The sequence below is a fragment of the Tasmannia lanceolata genome, unplaced genomic scaffold, assembly GCF_043159265.1.
Source record: "Tasmannia lanceolata isolate RefF3 unplaced genomic scaffold, GAP_Taslan_0.1 ptg000024l, whole genome shotgun sequence".
NCBI classification, from domain to species: domain Eukaryota; kingdom Viridiplantae; phylum Streptophyta; class Magnoliopsida; order Canellales; family Winteraceae; genus Tasmannia; species Tasmannia lanceolata.
In genome coordinates, this window is record NW_027518701.1 from 16,047,451 (window position 1) to 16,064,741 (window position 17,291).

Here is a 17,291-nt window from a genome sequence, read left to right on the forward strand (position 1 = left end):
ACCTTAATACAAGAGTCCTATATATAGGCAATTAAATAACATGGAAATAAAATAACATGAAAAATAAAATCCCTAAAGACTAAAACATGGAAATAAAAATCCTTAAATTCTAATGGGCAAATATGCCACTTATTGGGCCTACAATACACATCATTCTCTCCTTGTTGAAATGAACTCGCCTCGAGTTCTAGTCCACCTGGATCAAATATATAAATGACCCACTCCAGTAGTAATAGAAGACCATCGGTGTCATACATTTGCCTAATAGAGATCGGCATAAGCAATCCACCTTGACAAGTCAACAGAATGTAGAAATAGTAATCCCAATCAATCCAATCATCTGCTGAAACATGCAAGTGATCTCACCTGTGCTGGATGTAACATCCATAGGCATTACCATAACCACATGAATAAATATCTACCAATATCTCCTCTGTGTCAACACAAAGTCCTACAATGTGCTCAAAGATATGGCAATCCTCCACAATATGCTCTCGATCATCTATTTCCGGTAATGGCTCATCGGTCAGGACACTCACCTCTAACTCGCGGCTGTGCTCTGTCGACTCTGTCGATGGGCCGGCCTCACATGGCCCAGCCACAATATCTGCCTCAGCTGTGGAAGTGTTGAGCTCCCTCTCTCGATGCTCGGCAGTCGGCCCTGAGAGAATCTCGGAATCATCATACTCATCGACATCAGCCTCATCAACAATATCATCTGACTGACCACTGAAAATACATGTGTCTGGCTCTAAGACAATGGCCTCTGGCAGACCACTAGCATCATCTATGTCTGGCATGTCGTGGGAGTCGACAATATCAGTCATGGGATCTTCCTCTCCTTCTAGAGATGCAGCCTCATCAACAGGGGAAGAAGGAGATGGGTAGGCTGAGCATGAGTTCCTGACAGTCATGGCCTCCATGGGAGCCTTAAACCCAAGGTGCTTGCTAATGCGATTCAAGGTTACCTTCATATTAGCTATCATGTCTGAGTGCTAATCCAAAGTAACCTGAGTCTGTTGTTCCCAGGCTCCTCGGGGTTGGACTTGTCTTTGCCTCTGATGATATCAATAATAAGCTTTTCGAGCATAGACCTTCGCGAACTCATCACGGATATTTTGCCATCGACTAAAACAAGGCATACCTAAGTCACTGCGCTCTTTCAAGAAGTGTCCCCATTTCACCTTTTCATCTCTACATATTGTATTCTTAACTCGATGTATGGTTATTTGATGATCATAACCATAATACTTATGGTATGCATCAAGAGCCTTGATCCATTGTAGGCATGCATCCTCGAAATCTCCATAAGAGTTTCCATTTTTGGGTTTCTTTGACAGCAAGTTAAGTATTGCTTTTATCAGAGAAGCAACAGCTAAGAATTTGTGTATGTAACTTGCAGAGCAAGTTTCACTGTAACTTACACAGCAAGTTTCACAAAGGCAAAGAGAAAGATAAGTTGCCAAAGTCACTTGCTAAGGTAAGCTATTCCATACGATAACCCCCCCTTTTGTTCCCTGGACACCCCCTGTTAATCATTGAATACCTTATACTATAAGGTATATTTCTACCCCCCTTTTTTTTCTTTAGGCACCCCCCCCCCTTAAGTAACTCTACTCTTACCCCCATTCTTACCTTGAGCACCACTTCCAACTAAGTGAGACTAATTCTGCCCCCCACCCCCACCCCTTCTTCGAAAAAAAAACTAGAAAGAAAAAAAAACAGGGAGAGATAGAGCTGGGATCTTTTGCTTTGATACCAATTTGATGTGATCCATGGGGGAAAATAGAAGATAGAGTTGAAAAGAGAAGAATAAGGGGAAGAGAAGAAGAATAGAAGGAGGGAAGGAGAGACCAACCCTAGAATCCACTAGGAAAGAAGAGAGAAGAAATTAGAGGAGAGAAATAGAAGATTAAGAGAAGAAGAACCCTAGAATCCACTAGGAATTAAGAGGAGAATAAAGGGAAGAAGAAGAGGGATAGGGGAGAATCTATGTTCTCAATTCATTCATTCATCATCAAAATCTCTAAAAACCTTAATACAAGAGGCCTATATATAGGCAATTAAATAACATGGAAATAAAATAACATGAAAAATAAAATCCCTAAAGACTAAAACATGGAAATAAAAATCCTTAAAATTCTAATGGGCAAATATGCCACTTATTGGGCCTACAATACGCATTATATATATATATATATATATAAAAGCCTCCAACATATTAAGGGGCTGTCTCAAAATTGGTTTCCTAAGTTGGGGGTGAAGGAGTAGACCAGCCAACCCACTCACCCCATAATAAAATTGTAATATGGACATATATAAAGCCAAGCCCACATGTACCATTTTGTTCAAGGTCGTTCACGCTTTTCCTACAAGTATGGCACGGGTTACTTCAGCGTTGTAGCGCACATCATCACGTGCCTTTTTTGCTAGCAGATATTATGAGAACAACTAGGTAGAAAGTCACTATCATGACCAGTGTTTAAAAACTCGTTGACACGACAAGGAACTCACCCGAGTCAACAAGGTTTTTTCTTGGCCGCGTTCCGCATTGCACCACATCTGCATTCCGCGTTTTGCCCTACAGAGTCAATAAAAACTCCTATGACTCTCCCGAGTTGTGTTTGCATTCTTGGCAGCGTCCGTGCCGAGTCAACAAGGTTTTTCTTGGCCGCGTTCCGCGTCACATCCTCGTTTTTAAACACTGATCATGACATATCAGCTCCATTTGGTTCGATGAAGGATTTCCTAGCTTTGATCGAGATAGATTCGGACTCCACAGCACAGATTATGCAAAGTTTCAGATATAGTTAGATTTTTAGTTAGTTTGTGCTAGGCTACTACTAGGACACCATACAGTGCAACGTTTTTTTATGCCGTAACTCCGATGCGTGCATTATGTTAGTTTGTCAGTGTTGCATATGTTAGTTTGTACTTCATTTTTTTTATTTTGCTGCATTTTAAGTTTCTGACATTGTATTGAGACAATTACAGGGGGTCATGTGTCAGCCTCTCGTTAAAAAAGAGAACCATAGGTAGTTAATTCTACCATAACTAACCATTGCCATGTGTCAATCGCTCTTTTAAAGAGAGTCCCAGAAAGTTATGTAACTACAAGAACCTCCCATTGCCATGTGCCATTCTCTCTTTAAGATAGAGAGCGCTAGTTAATTATGCCCTACCATAACCACGCATTGCCATATGTCAGTCCCCCTTTTAAATAGAGGGCCCCGGGTAATTATGTAACTACCAAAACCTTCTATCTCTTAAAAAAGAGAAACATTCACTGCTTGTGGGTGAATGAATGACAAAAAAAGATGAAGCTTTAAACCTTATGTGTGGAGGTGATTTTCTAACTTTATGATAGTGGCTGAGGTCCTCATGGTCGAGCCTATGGTGTGATGCTATTGCACGGATTTCTTTGGTTTTTCCTAAGTGTGATGCCTAGGAGACCCCTGGTGTGATTCTAGATCCTTTTCTATCCCTAAACCTTTTCAGTTCTTTCTTCTTCTTCTTCTTCTACTTTTCTCCATAATTCTATCTTTCTTTACCTACTTTATTTATTTCCATAAACCTCCAACTACAATCACGATCCCAACTTTGAAGAACCAAAAGCCCTGAAGTCATTCCAATTGTCCACAAAAACTTTTCTCTGCAAATCTGCAAGCAGATCTACACATAACCCTTCCCTTTAGATTATTGATTACCTTTGGAACCCTTGATCCACACAGAAACTAACAAACTTCATAGATCAGACCAAGAACTATTGAACTATCCTTTGACCCTTGAAACCCTGTCTGTTATAATCTGGTGATAGATTTATCACCGATCTATTACAAAATTTTCATTACAATTATGCTGCCAATTTCATTCAAGATATACCACAGATTGAGTGATTGATTTGGGTTACTGATTTTTGCATATATCTTTACCCTTTTGACAAATCTGTTACAACTGTTAAAACCCTGTAAAATTTTCCTGCATCTTATTCCTGAACCAGATTTAACCCCAAATTTTCCTAAACCTGTTACAATCCACATAAAAAACCTTATCCTGGTCCCAAAACTTGTTGCAACCTTTTTCCTAAAACTGTACAACAAAAAATTTATTTCTTGAGCTGCACGACCTATAAAACTTTAAACCAGTCTATATCACTATTCTAAACTCTTTAAACAATCTCATACATATCCCGAAACCTACATCCTTCTATACCAAAACCTTGTAACCAATTCCCTATCACGGTCTAGATTACAACCCAACTCAGATCCATTTGACCCTACCTAGAGTCCTCCCTTCCATATATTCGTCCTGAGTCAGCATGCCTAGTGTTTGGACCCATGTCACATGGATTCTTCTTCTAAATGGGTGAAGAATCCGTGTCGGAGACGTCTCGGTTTCCACTAGTTCAGGATTCTTTGAGACACTTCTAGATCTCTTTCATCGGTTTTTTTTTCTAAAAACTACTACCACAACTTAAAAATTATTGCAAGTTCTGAGTTTTATCCATCCTAATAGTAAGTTTCATAAAAGGAAATAAAGCGTTATATATTTATATCTACTCAGCCTGTTAAAATTTTCAATATATTACTTGTTATAATCATATTCTTATGTAAAAAGAAATTTGAGGATTGATTTAAATATATTGGCGAATCCACGAATCATTCTTTTTTACGTTTGCCGAATCCGACACTTGATACCCGAGTCGGATTCCAACACTCTTATCCGTACCGATGCAACATAGGTTTGGACCTATGGATGGACATTTAGTTTTCGGTTAGTTCCAGCTTATCCACCAATCTGAAGAAAATGTTGGCCACTTCAATGATAACAATATAAAGAGAAAATATCATCATATATTACACTCAAAGGAGCATATGACCAAATTAGTGATAACAGCAAATGAAAAAATCCATCATCTATGAACACAATGCATACTTGAGACTAAGTTAATCTAGTTCGAATAATTTCCTAATAGAAATAGATGAAATCTTAATAAAAGACTCAGCTGCTTTGTCATCTTATTTCCTCTTTACATATGCCATAGAACAAAAAGAACATTTAGAGACATGCCCTGGTACTTACCGTGTCAACAAGAAAGTGGATTTTAGCCCTCCTTGGAACATTCTCCCCGATTCTATGATTGCGTGAGCCTACCATGTTGCTCTTTCGATACCGATCCATATCTTGATAACCATGTGGAACCTAGAAGTATATTTGCTTGCTTAAAAGGTTAGAAGAATATTGAAAATTATTGATGATTTTCAAAATCATGCCATGCTTTTTGCAATTTCCAAGAAAAATGCAATAATTTTGAAAGTTTCACAATCAATATAATTTTTAGCATTTCTCATAAAATAATTTGATATTATAGTAATATTTTTTTTTTTGCAAAATTTCAAAGTACTTTTATTTGTGGGAACTGATATCAGCACAACCATGTTTTAATAATTTCAGAGACCCAACTTGTCTTTTCTTTTTTAATTGGATTGTTTAAGCTTTTTGGGAACTGTAATAGCCTTTGACAGCTCTTTAAATACTAAAAGGCAAGATAAGTTAGTGAAAATATCAAAACATGGTTGTGCTGATATCATTTCCCTTTATTTTATTTTACAAAATTTCCATGTTTTTTGTAATTATTAGAAATGTGAGTAAAATACAATTGAAACATAGGCACCACGGGTGGAAGTTTTCCAGGCCGAGTTGTTTCAAATGTTTATCACCGCCAAAGAAATCTACTAACAGCACCTTAACTTACAAAAGGTTTCAGATTGATCAATGCTGACTATAAACAAACTATTAATGCACAGATTATAGAGCACACACAGTCTTTTCTTTAATCAGGCCGAACCTCTGGTGATGCCATTCCACTAGAATCACATCTGTTCTGCACGACACTTTTGGAATCAGAATGGTAAGTTTGATCTCCGATCGCTCTAGAAGAGTAACTGCTGCAGGGCTGAGTGACTTGATTGACCTGTACAACCAGAAGTGTCGGAATCAAATCTTTGCAAATGAAATGGAATGACCCATTTTGCAAAGATATTCCTTGTAAATAGTCAAGAAACTCGAAAAAGTGCATGAACAAACGCAATAGAATAACAAAACACCTTCATTTTCGAGCTCCAATTCCTGACAAAGACAACAAATTCATATTTAGATACATAATAAAAATGATTTTTTATAGATGCATAACAATAATAACACTTTTACTAAAATACAACATTGAAATATGGAAAAAAAAAAGATTTAGTTGATTCTATCACTAAGAAACAACACTAAAGATTGGAAAAATAAAATTTAGCTGACTTGATCAGGCCTTAACATCGAGGCCCCGTTTACTAGTTCCCAAACTAGCAAAACTGGTAGTTCAACATACTCTCCATCAGAGATTATTAAAGTTGCTAATCATCATAATCATTTGCTATCATCATGAAACCCTATAGAGTGCTCCATTTCCTGAGTGAATTGAATGATTTTCATCAGGTTGGATTCATGCGAGTTTGAAAAGCGTTTTCCGTAGGATCAGGATCATATTCTAGGATTTTAACATGCAGAATGTTATCAACTATGAGCCACTTGTGCATATTAAGCGTAAAATAGCATGTCATAGACACCCAAATCTGAGCCTTTTTCCATTAGGCCCTGTTTGGATTGCAAACTTTTCCACAAAATTCCAGCAATTTAAATAGGGCCTAGACAATTTAACTTCTGGAAAAAGAAAACTGTCTTTTAGATGCAGTAATCTAAAAAGGAACAGAGGAATTCAATAACAGTGGAGCTAAATAATCAGTACTTTAAAATGAGTTGAATAAAAATTTAAGACACTGAATCCTTCGATAAAGCCATAAATATAATGAAGCTATGGAGAGAGAGATGAAATGGAGGGACCCTAAGCTGTTGACAACGGTGGGAGAGTTTGATGCGAGGCGAAGAAATCGAGTAGAAAGTCGAGAGGCCATTGCCCGCTTCTCTGCTCTAAAAGATAGTCGAACAAGGGTTTTTGGATTTTGACAAGAAAGGGAGTGAATCTCTTTAGTTCGCGTCTCTTTCTAAACTCTAAACCCTATTGTGGTCCGCTTGGTATAAGCCCCGTAAAAACTAAAAAGTATTGCACGGCTATAATTGGTTTACATGATGGTATGAAGTTCCTCTCTAGATCAAGGGCTAGGATCATCATATGAAAATGATTTTTATGGGAAGATTTATTTACATTGTGACCCATCAAATGGATGGTATGGATCATCCTATTGTGTTTCCAATACTTTTCAAAAAGAAAAATTGCCAAAGGGGGACACCAAAATACAAGATTTGTCAACTGGGAACACAATTTTGAAAAATTGTTAAAGAGGATTGATAGCCCCCTTTTGAGAGTTTGATAACCCCATTTAGAGGGTTGATAACCCCCTTTTAGAGACTTGATAACCCCCATTTCGTCCCTCTAACAAATTTTCAAAAGTGTGTCCTCCTTTGGCAATTCTTGTAATTTGATGTCCCCCATTGGCAATTTTCCCCTTCTCAAAAAATACTAACCCTAGTGCTAGGTAGACCTGGCAAAAGCGACCCGTGCTCACGGGTCGACCCGACCCACCCGCAAATTTGCGGGCACGGGTCTGAGTTTTAGTGACCCATTAAAACTAACCCGCGGGTGACCCAACCCGCAAAAACACAGGTCGGATCGGGTCAACCCGCGAGCACCCGCAAGTCACTTGGCTTTTTAAAGGGTGGTGATTTTGTTATGCTAATCTAGTTAGATTTTGTTATGCTAATCTATTTTTTAAGGGTTTAATGCCTAAATAGGTTATGGCTGGCACCATAGAATATAAATAGGTTGTGGCTAGCACCATAGGTTGATCCCAACCCTCCGATTTGAATGTTAGAGGGTTGATCACTTGATCCTAACCCTCAATAGATCGGAGGGTTAGGATCAACCTATTGAAATGATTTTTGGGGCACAACCTATTTAGGCTGTGGGCCATCTAATGGACGGTTTGGATCATCCCACAGTGCCGGCCATACCCCCCTCATCAAAATCCAGTGATAATATTTTCCAAAATAAACTATTGTTTGAATTTGTGGGTAACCCGCGGGTAAACCCGACCCACCCGCAAGCCTCGCGGGTCACTAAAATTATGACCCTCAAAAATGCAGGTCATCTCCTGACCCGACCCGTGTGACCCGCACCCGCATCACCCGCGGGTTGACCCGGCCCGACCCACCCGTTTGCCATGTCTAGTGCTAGGGGTGTCAAACGGATCCACTCATGTCTCAAGCAAGATCATTTCCAAGAGTAGGAAAAAAAGTAATGGGTGTCATTACCAATATAGGGAGAAAGAAAGAGAGCACCATTCCCTAGAAAATTCAACCATAACTCTTTGCTTTTTGAAGAAGGGGAAAGAAAGTGACAGGCAATTATTACATGAGAGAAATCCAAGACAATCAAAGGGGGTCCAATGCATTTTGGCAACAAATGTGGAAGACATGCCAAATCCAAACCAAATTCCAATAGTTGCCGAGCTATTGTGCAACCAAACGAAGTGAGGAAATCTCCCATAAGAAAGCCAATTTATCATTGCCCAATAAAAAATAGAGAAAAGTGTTCCTACGTTGCAACGCAATTACGCTCCCTGCATTTTAGTGGTTTATAAAGTCTCCCATTGGTTCGTATAACGGGTCCCCATTTGAAATGTATAGCGGGTCCGCAAGAAGTGATGAATGGGAGGCTTTATGAACTACTAAAGCGCAAGAAGTGATGAACGGTAACACAAACATTTACGACCCAGCTCATGTTCTTTTTCCCTTCCCGTTTTTCCATACCTAGGCGCCCCCCCGGGGGGCGCTCAGGACGGTAACACGAACATTTACGACCCAGCTCATGTTCTTTTTCCCTTCCCGTTTTTCCATACCTAGGCGCCCCCCCGGGGGGGCGCTCAGGACGATAACACTAGGGGTGGCAACGGGGCGGGTCGGGGCCGGATGTTGGGGTCCCCTTCCCCTTCCCCTCTGCGGGGAATTTTCCCCCTCCCCTTCCCCTTCCCCTCTGCGGGGATGGTGGGGAATCCCCCTCCCCTCCCTGCGGGGAATATCTAATCCCCTTCCCCTTCCCCTTCCCCTCCCCGCATCCTTCGGGGACAAAATCCCCGCCCCGCCCCCTCTTTGGAACCCAACCAAACCAGCAAACAGAGCTTCTTTCTTCTACGTCCATTACAGACAATATTGTGATGAATGCTATGATTCTATTCATGTGATCAACAAACAGATAGACAAAATAAGAAATGCATGGATGAGACAACAAACATAAATAACAACAGGACCTCATCTTTCAGCAATTTTCTGCATAAATTATGGAATGATAAATAGGAAATGAGCACCAGGATTACCTTCATTAACAGGCAGCCAATGTGCAAAAAGTAACTATTTCAGTAGTCACAATGAACTTTAAAAGTCCATAAGTGGGCGCTCACACACGCAAAATAATGTTCATTAGTTCATTCTGTATAGCATGTTAACCCCAAGATGAGCATGAGAAATGAGAATGGAGAAGAGAACAAAATCAACAAATGACTTATTTCTTTAACTGCAATTCAGTCTAGTGCTGACATGAAACAAATTTCTAGTAACTAAATTTTTCTTGTTGAAAATTAAAACCTGCAACCCAACCCTAAAATTCTGTTGGCACTACGATTTTTTGATAATTGCATACACTCAGCGTCTCAGGCTCTCAGCTTGTCTTTATTATTTCAACATCTGTGAAAAGGTTATTATAGTTCCCAAAATGCTCTCAGAAGCTAATTAAAAGGAAAAGACAAGCTAAGTTTATGTTTGGGGGAATCTTGTAGCCGATCCACAGAGCTTCTAGTAGTTTTCCTTAAAAAAAACACTTAAAAATTTACAAAAAATGGCATTGATTAGCGGGGCGGGGCGGGGTGGGGCGGGGACAACTCCATCCCCTTCCCCTCCCCGCACCGGGGAATTTTTATATTCCCCTTCCCCTTCGGAGAATCCCCTCCCCAAACGGGGCGGGGCGGGGCGGATCCCCGCTTTTTCGGGTGAAATTGCCAGCCCTAGGTAACACGAACATTTACGACCTAGCTCATGTTCTTTTTCCCTTCCCGTTTTTCTTTAACCCTTGTTGGAAGCTCTCTGGGTGAGATCTTCTTCTCGTGTTAGGGTTTCTTGACGCTCTATCGCTCCCATTCTTTTGTGAGATCACAGGCCCACAATTGCTCTTCATTGCTCGTCCCTCTCCCACTCTCGACTCTTTGCTCTCCCCATTTTCGATCTCTTATGCTGTGTTCTTTTGAAATTACGTGGAAAAGAAAAATAAATACGTGGAAAATACCTTTCCCCGACTTTGATCGAGGTTCGTTTCCGAGCACTAATATCGGAAACCCCTCTTTTCCTTCACCTTCCCCCGACTCTTGCTGTGCGTAAAAAACAAACAGGCGACTTCGTCTTCAACCTCCGAACGCTTGTCTCCACGCATCCTCGTCAATTCCACCCTCTCCAAGCTTCTTACCAGGTACGAATCTCTCTCTCAATTTCTCTTCTTTCTTCTCAATGTTTTTTTTCCTTTTTTCATCTTCTAAAATCTCAGAAAATAGGGTTTATAAAAACCTGAACTAGGGATTGTTCTTCTTGTGTTTTTTATTGGGTTGATTTTGTGGTTCTCATGCTCTGATGGGTTTTCATATAACTCTTTGATTCGATCGGTTTCTTCAATACCCATTTGTGGATTGTAGGGTTTATCATTTTCGTTTTTAGAGTGGGTTTCGGCTATCATTTTCGTTTTTAGGGTTGGGGTTTCTGTGAACAGAGTAGTGGGTTTTTATGGGTGAGATTCTCGGGTCACGATTTCGTGTTTAGGGTTTTGAGTATCTTTTTCGCGTTTAATGCTCAACAGTAATTGTAAGCAAATAGATATATTTTTTTTGTTGGTCAATTTTTGGGAGAAATTTGCTATTGTGTTTCTCATCTCTGAAATTTGGTGAGATTCTTGGGTTTTTGTTAATATTATTGTTAACTCATGATTAATGTTTTAATTGGGTTTTGACCGTTCATGTTTTAATTGTTATTGTTAACTCATGATTTGTTTCAGTACTATCCACTTGTTGTTAGATGGACGATAAAAGACTTAGAACCGAGGATGGTCGCCCTACCAAAGCGGTCAAAGTGTGGCAACTCTTTATTTGTGACAATTTGATTGGCATTGTTATTGTTCAACTTCTGTTTCTCATGGTTTTCTTATTTTGATCGACTTCAGAGGGTTGGACCCACTTATTTTAGACTAGATTCTATGTTGGCATCATTTTCCATATCAGTTTATCACAGTTTCTATTTAACAGGTTTCTATTGAGTTTTCTTGTAACGAAACGCATATTTCTGTAGTTTCTGTGAGGTTTCTGTGCAACGAAACGCTCATCTGACAGGTTTCTTTTCCTTCACTTTCCTTTCTGCCACATCAGTTTACTTCCCTTTCCTTTTCTTTCCCGACGAGAGAACAGAGAAAGACAGAGACTCATTTGATCGCCAAAAGGAAAGGCCACAACGGAAGCTCAAAACTCTCCGCTGCTCTTTCAGATTCCAGCCCCCCCCCCCCCCCCCCCCCAAAGGTACGGATTTCATCATTCTCTCTCTCATTCCTTGCATCTCCAGGGTATTCTCTTCCATGAAATCCTCATTTTACTCTTCCAGTTGCTCAGTTCCCCTCTTTCATTTCAACATATTTAGTTTAGAGATACCGATGACCTGCCCAATATATTCTAAAATGTCGTCAATAGTAGCATAGGGCTTATAATTTTCTGTTTCTCTTGTGGGATGTTTGTTTGGCTCAGGGAGAGCCGCTTTGTATTAGTTTAATGCTCAGGATTAGAGAGAAGCGAGGTGTTACGAACCCAAATTGGTTCGCAACGTGATTGATCTTCTTTGGAGGGAAGGGTCAGTCCTCTGTGTCCAAAAAGACAATTTTCAGGATAAACTTTTTTCATTGATTTCAAAAAGACTACTTACTAGGGGTGCAACTTGGGTCGGGCTGGGTTCGGGTTCACCTAGGGACCAAGCAGAAAAATACAAGAAAAAAAATAATAACCCTAAGAAAATCATGATAAAATTAGAGGACAGAGGTCGGGTTCGGGTGGAGTGGGGTTGCCAAGGCCTCAACCCTAACCAAACCCAAAATTAAATCAGATTGTTTTTTCCCAACCCAACCTGAGGAAATGCCAACCCTACCTGAGCCAAAATCGGGTTGAACCCGTCGGGTTCAGGTTGAGCTCGACCCATGCTACACCCTTACTACTTACATGTTATTTATAAATAGAAAACCCACTTGACCACTTCCTCTATTACTCCTACCCAAGCCAATCTAGATAACCCCTATCTCTAAGACTCCTATCCATACCAAATAACTAGAGAGAAAATTCCACAAAATATAAACTAATTTATTCTACCTTAAGTGGAACCCATCTAGGCACGCAACACAAGGGTTGAGGATGCTTAGGAGTCAAGTAGGATTTTCACTCCTATTTGTTGTTTCTGCTGATTTTTCACTGTTTTATGAGAATGAGTGTCACTTTCTCTTAAAAGATTTCTTTGCTTTTTGATAAAATTTTATTTTGTCTATTGTTCTCTCCTTTCATTGCTTTGGTTTGATTTGGTGTGAACTATTGAATTTCTACTCTGTTTCTCTTCAATTCCCTAAATCAGTGGGATTGTCAAGTTTGGTATGTCTGACCTGCTTCTGTTCCGTGAAATCTGCCTTTGTTTCTTAGATTTTTTTTTCTTTTCACAATTTAGAAGGAAATGTCATGATTATGATTAATTTAAAGGGATTTTATCATTAATTGAAGGTCCCTCTTAAGTAAAAATTGGATAGGATTGGTTGAAGTTATCTTTTTTGCTTGCAAAAAACGTAGGAAATTTTAGAAATATTTTCCTTTCCAAACTTTTCCTGAATATTCCTGCAATCCAGTCAGACCCTAAAGCCCTGTTCGTTTAAGATTATGAGAACCGATTGTGAGAGTCAAACCTATTATTGGACTCAAGATTACATTTAAATTTGAGTCTGATAATCGGTCTGGCCTTCACAACCGGTTGTCATAATCTTAAACAAACACGGCCATCCTTTCTCCGGATTGTTTTCTTGTTCCTGACTTTAGACATGCATCTTGCTTTTGATCCAGCATGTCTTGATTGTCTTGATTTCCCTTCCACTTATTATATGATTTGCTTTGCTCATAATCTAGCTTGCACCTTCCCATAATAACTTCAAATTCTTTCTATTTCTCAACTTTGGTGATTGGATTGTTGTGCATAGTGGTTGATCAGAATTTCCCAACATACTATTGAGACAAAATTGGCCCCAACTTCCAAGTAGTGTGTGGTGCATATCATTGGTGTATGGCCATGATCACTTCATGTTTACTTTACACTATCCACTCGCCTCTATTTAAACAAGATGACTGTTGGCAAACTGAGAGTTGGAGTTTGAAGTTATTAAACATTCGACTTGTGGACCACTTGAATAGTGAATTAGTGTGGCTCACCCATATGCATGATTTAAACCGTTCATGGTCCCCATCCATAAGCGCTATCTAGACTGTTCATTAAATAGTCCCAATTGTGGATAGGCCACGGCCCAAAATTTTTCTAGAGAAGATCATCCTAGCCCACTGATTTAATTTTCATAAAACTAGATGGCTAAGCGATCTTCGAGTTTTACACTGTAAAATTAGTGGTCATTTGAACGTTGTATTTGGTTTAGATCTCTTTTTACTGCAAACAATGGATCAACGTAAAAGGAAAACCTTACACTGAAAAAGTTTGCCATCCAAAACTTTTACTCAGGACGTTGTTTTACGATAGTTTTACCGTGATTAGGTAACTATAATTTCACGTAAAACTCTCTTGGGAAAAAACCATATAGAGTTCTACTTCTACTTGCAATAGTTTTTGCCTGGAAAAAGGGATTGCCCAAACCTTGAAAATGTAGTTTGCAAGGGAAAGGATTTCAGGAAAAACAAATTCATGGTTTCAAAACATGCCTGAAGTATATTTGATGATTGCTAACCTGCCTTTCTAGCCCTACTCTTATACGGTTCTCTCTTAATTTGACACTATGTAGGGTATGTTTGGTAACCATGAATAATTACTCCATAGAATATCATGGGTCTAATTGTGAAATGGGATTATGGGAACAGAAGAGGTAGGGGAGAGAGACTTGAGAGGGCAAGAGTGGACAACATGGAGATTGGAGAGAGCATGAGATATTCCTAAAAACCAGTGAAAACATATATGTTATGTCAAATTATATATATTTTTTCCTATTTTTCTGAGGCTTCACTCCCATCCCCCCCCCCCCCCCCCCCTTTTCATGGTTGCCAAATGTGCCCCCTTCTTGGTTACTTTTTCCACTTTTTAGGAATCAAGATGGATGTTGTCTTCACTTTTCATTGAAAATCTTGTTTCTCTAACTACATTCACATATTGTCTCAGTTCTCGTAATTTAGGACTGTACAAATACTGTTTTTTTCTCTTCTTTTTAATTTACATGGATCAAAATGAATGCATTCTGTAAGAAATGGTAGGGTTTTCGAGGGCACAGCCACTTCATCCTTCAGTATTTATCAGAGGATTATAGCTATGTCTATCCAATGGGCGAAGAGTCTTCCTTTGTTCAGATTCGTGTCGGCTTATGATTTGTGGGAAAGATGGGAAGTCATTTGTATGGAAGGGTCAACTAGGCAGAAGATTGTTCAGAAGTGGGTTCCGCCGCCTGTGGGTTTGAGTAAACTGAATGTGGATGGTGCATCCTTTGGAAACCTGGGGTCTTCCGGTGTTGGAGGACTAATGAGGGACAATGTAGGGGCTGTGGAGTGGGCGTTCTCTGGACCGAATGGGATTTTAGATTCGTCGGAAGTGGAAGTAAAAGCAGCATACTTTGGTATCCTTCACATCGAAAGACCTGTCTTGAATAAAGTTGTTGTGGAAGGGGATTCCTCTAATGTTATTAGATGGATTGCGGGTAAAGCTCCTCCCTCTTGGAGATTTCTCAGCCTTATTGAGGAGATTTTGGACTGGGTGGCGGGGTCGGAAATTTCTTTTGCCCATGTTAGAAGATCAGCCAATGAAGAAGCTGATGGACTAGCCAAGACTGGGGTCATCAGGCAGGGTTTAGAGTGGTTTGATGATCTTCCACCTTAATTGTATTTTGTATAGCTGATGTGTTTTTATCTTCTTTCTCTTTTCCCTTTGTATTCTGAGGACCAACTCGGTTCCATTTAATCAATATATCTCGCCATTTCAAAAAAAATAAAAAATGAATGCATTCTGTGCAGTTTGCTTGAAATTGTGAGATTTTTTTGCTTAATTTTATGTCCCCTCACATTATTGTAGATGTAAGATGTTAATTTTATTGTTGTATGATGGAATTTGATGCATATTTTTGTTCATGTTTGGCAACCAGGAATGTTTACCAAGGAATATTATTTTTTCAGGTGGTGAGAGAGGGACAAGAAGGGTGGGAGTAGGAGAGACTTGAAAATGCATGAGTGAGGAGAGAATGAGAAGTGGCTAAAAAATCAAGAAAAATAAAATTTATTTTGAGTAGAGATTTTTTCCTTGTTTTCAAACTTTTTTTTCTTTGATGCCTTCTCCAACATGAACTTGAATTAGTCAAATCCCATTTTTAGAGACTCATTACTCACCGGATCAACTTATTGGACGCAAATCGTTCGATCTGAGTCCTGCAAATCGCCAAAACACCCGTACTATTAATAAAGAAAATCCTGATTCCTAGATAGATGGCCATGAAGGTGGAGAAATGGCGGAAAATCTCCGTTTCCTTTACCACCACCAGAAATTTTATTGACAGATGTTTCCTACACAACGGCCCAGACATGGTGGAGGAACTGTTGGAACGCCATATAGTCAAGAACCCTACAAAGAAGGAAGATGATGAAGATGAGCTCACGGTCCGGCGTCGACTCACTAGTACTCGCCGCGAGGCACTTAACCTCTACCGAGACATCCTCCGAGCCACCCGATTCTTTTCCTGGCCTGACGCCTACGGCATCCCGTGGAGAGATGTGCTGAGGGAGAATGCCCGCCGAGAATTCGAAGATGCCAGGTTTGAGACTGACCCAGAGATCATCACCCGGTTGCTCATCGGTGGCCACGACGCCGTTCAATCTGCCCTCAACAAACTCGTTGACAAGCACAAACTGATGGATCAGGACGGCGATAAGGACGGACCAAGAAATCGGTGATTTTGTTTGATATTCAATGTTTGTTGATAGTACCTGTTATATTTATTGTCCATTTTTTAAGAAAAAACCTGTGATATTCATTGTGGAAAATAATGTACTTTGTGATTAATTCAGTTCTTGTTGGTGTATTAATTTGTGATATAGTAGATTGATGGAATATAATATACTTCGTGTTTCATTCAGTTTTTGCTTTGTTATTAATTTGTGAAATAGAAGATTGATTTTGTTTTTGAAATGGCAAAATAGAAGATTGATTGCGCCCTAATTTACTTCTTTCTTCCTTATTTTGGTATGCTTGCAATTGGAGAGTAATTTTATTTTATTTAGCTTGTGGTAAATCATATCCTGTGATTTGTGGTTGGGTTTATATTTTTATCCCCACTCTTCCAATGTCTGGAATGGGAGGAGAAAGTAAACCCGTTTGGTTTATTTTTTGAGTCCTTTGGTTGGGATTGAAGATTCAAGAACTAGACCTTTGATTTCAATGACCAGGTTTTAATTTAACAAGTCGAATTTGAGAAGGAATATTGGTGAAATAATTTTTACAATTCAAATCAAATAGTATGAGAATTGATCAGATTTAATTCTTAAATTTGCAATGGAACCCTGCATTTCTTTGCTACTAAATTTCTCATTACAAGTCTCCTTAGAAATGGGTCTCATTACAAGTCTCCTTAGAAATGGATCGCTATAACCCATATCTATCGTTTGTTAGGGGAAGCAATCGGGTGTCATTTCATACCTGCGAAGTTTAAAAACTATCAAATTCTTAGGACTTACATTTTAAGAAATCTAGAATTATTGAAGATTGATAAAAAAAAGCTTTCTTGAATGGTGTCTAAAGGACTTGTTTGATGAGGGATGCCAATTGCTTTCTGCATGGAGTCATTGCCCCTTGATGGAGAAATTGAAATGGAGAAGATGGTCCTAATTTAAGGTCAACCTTGGTTATGCTCGGACCTGCCACCCTTCTCATGCTTGAAAGCTAAGACAGATATTTATGCATGTGTTTTCTTGGGGAAAGCTACTCAT

The 17,291-nt window shown here is 39.4% G+C and overlaps 2 protein-coding genes across 12 annotated transcripts in view; one reads left to right on the top strand and one right to left on the bottom strand.

The window, feature by feature from the left end:
• Window positions 1-7,065, bottom strand: part of LOC143857174 (pentatricopeptide repeat-containing protein At4g18975, chloroplastic-like) — a 37,155-nt gene extending 30,090 nt beyond the window's left edge. For 4 of the 8 annotated variants that reach the window (XM_077367557.1, XM_077367558.1, XM_077367561.1 and 1 more), the window contains exons 1-4: window positions 6,889-7,064; window positions 6,108-6,129; window positions 5,849-5,974; window positions 5,083-5,202 (exon numbers count right to left, since the gene is read on the bottom strand). In XM_077367557.1, the coding sequence (XP_077223672.1) occupies window positions 5,083-5,202; window positions 5,849-5,974; window positions 6,108-6,129; window positions 6,889-6,959 (339 nt within the window). In that variant the 5' untranslated portion in view covers window positions 6,960-7,064. Of the gene's footprint in view, window positions 1-5,082; window positions 5,203-5,848; window positions 5,975-6,107; window positions 6,130-6,888 lie in introns of all 8 variants that reach the window. The other 4 variants (XM_077367555.1, XM_077367556.1, XM_077367562.1 and 1 more) reach the window with 3 other exon arrangements.
• A 3,023-nt stretch (window positions 7,066-10,088) lies between these two features.
• EMB1793 (LYR family of Fe/S cluster biogenesis protein) lies at window positions 10,089-16,494 on the top strand. Of its 4 annotated transcripts, none has more exons than XM_077367175.1 (3): window positions 10,089-10,519; window positions 11,386-11,609; window positions 15,489-16,494. In XM_077367175.1, the coding sequence occupies exon 3, from the start codon at window positions 15,795-15,797 to the stop codon at window positions 16,257-16,259; it is 465 nt and encodes a 154-aa protein (XP_077223290.1). In that variant the 5' UTR covers window positions 10,089-10,519; window positions 11,386-11,609; window positions 15,489-15,794; the 3' UTR covers window positions 16,260-16,494. The 4 variants fall into 4 exon arrangements, with proteins under 4 accessions (XP_077223290.1, XP_077223288.1, XP_077223291.1 ...); XM_077367173.1 differs by having other exon boundaries at window positions 11,463-11,609; XM_077367176.1 differs by lacking the exon at window positions 11,386-11,609 and having other exon boundaries at window positions 15,458-16,494.
• The last annotated feature ends 797 nt before the right edge of the window (window positions 16,495-17,291 follow it).

Coding starts and splice junctions, on each gene's coding strand:
- EMB1793 (XM_077367175.1), top strand. CDS start 15,795: ATGGCCATGAAGGTGGAGAAATGGCGGAAAATCTCCGTTTCCTTTACC.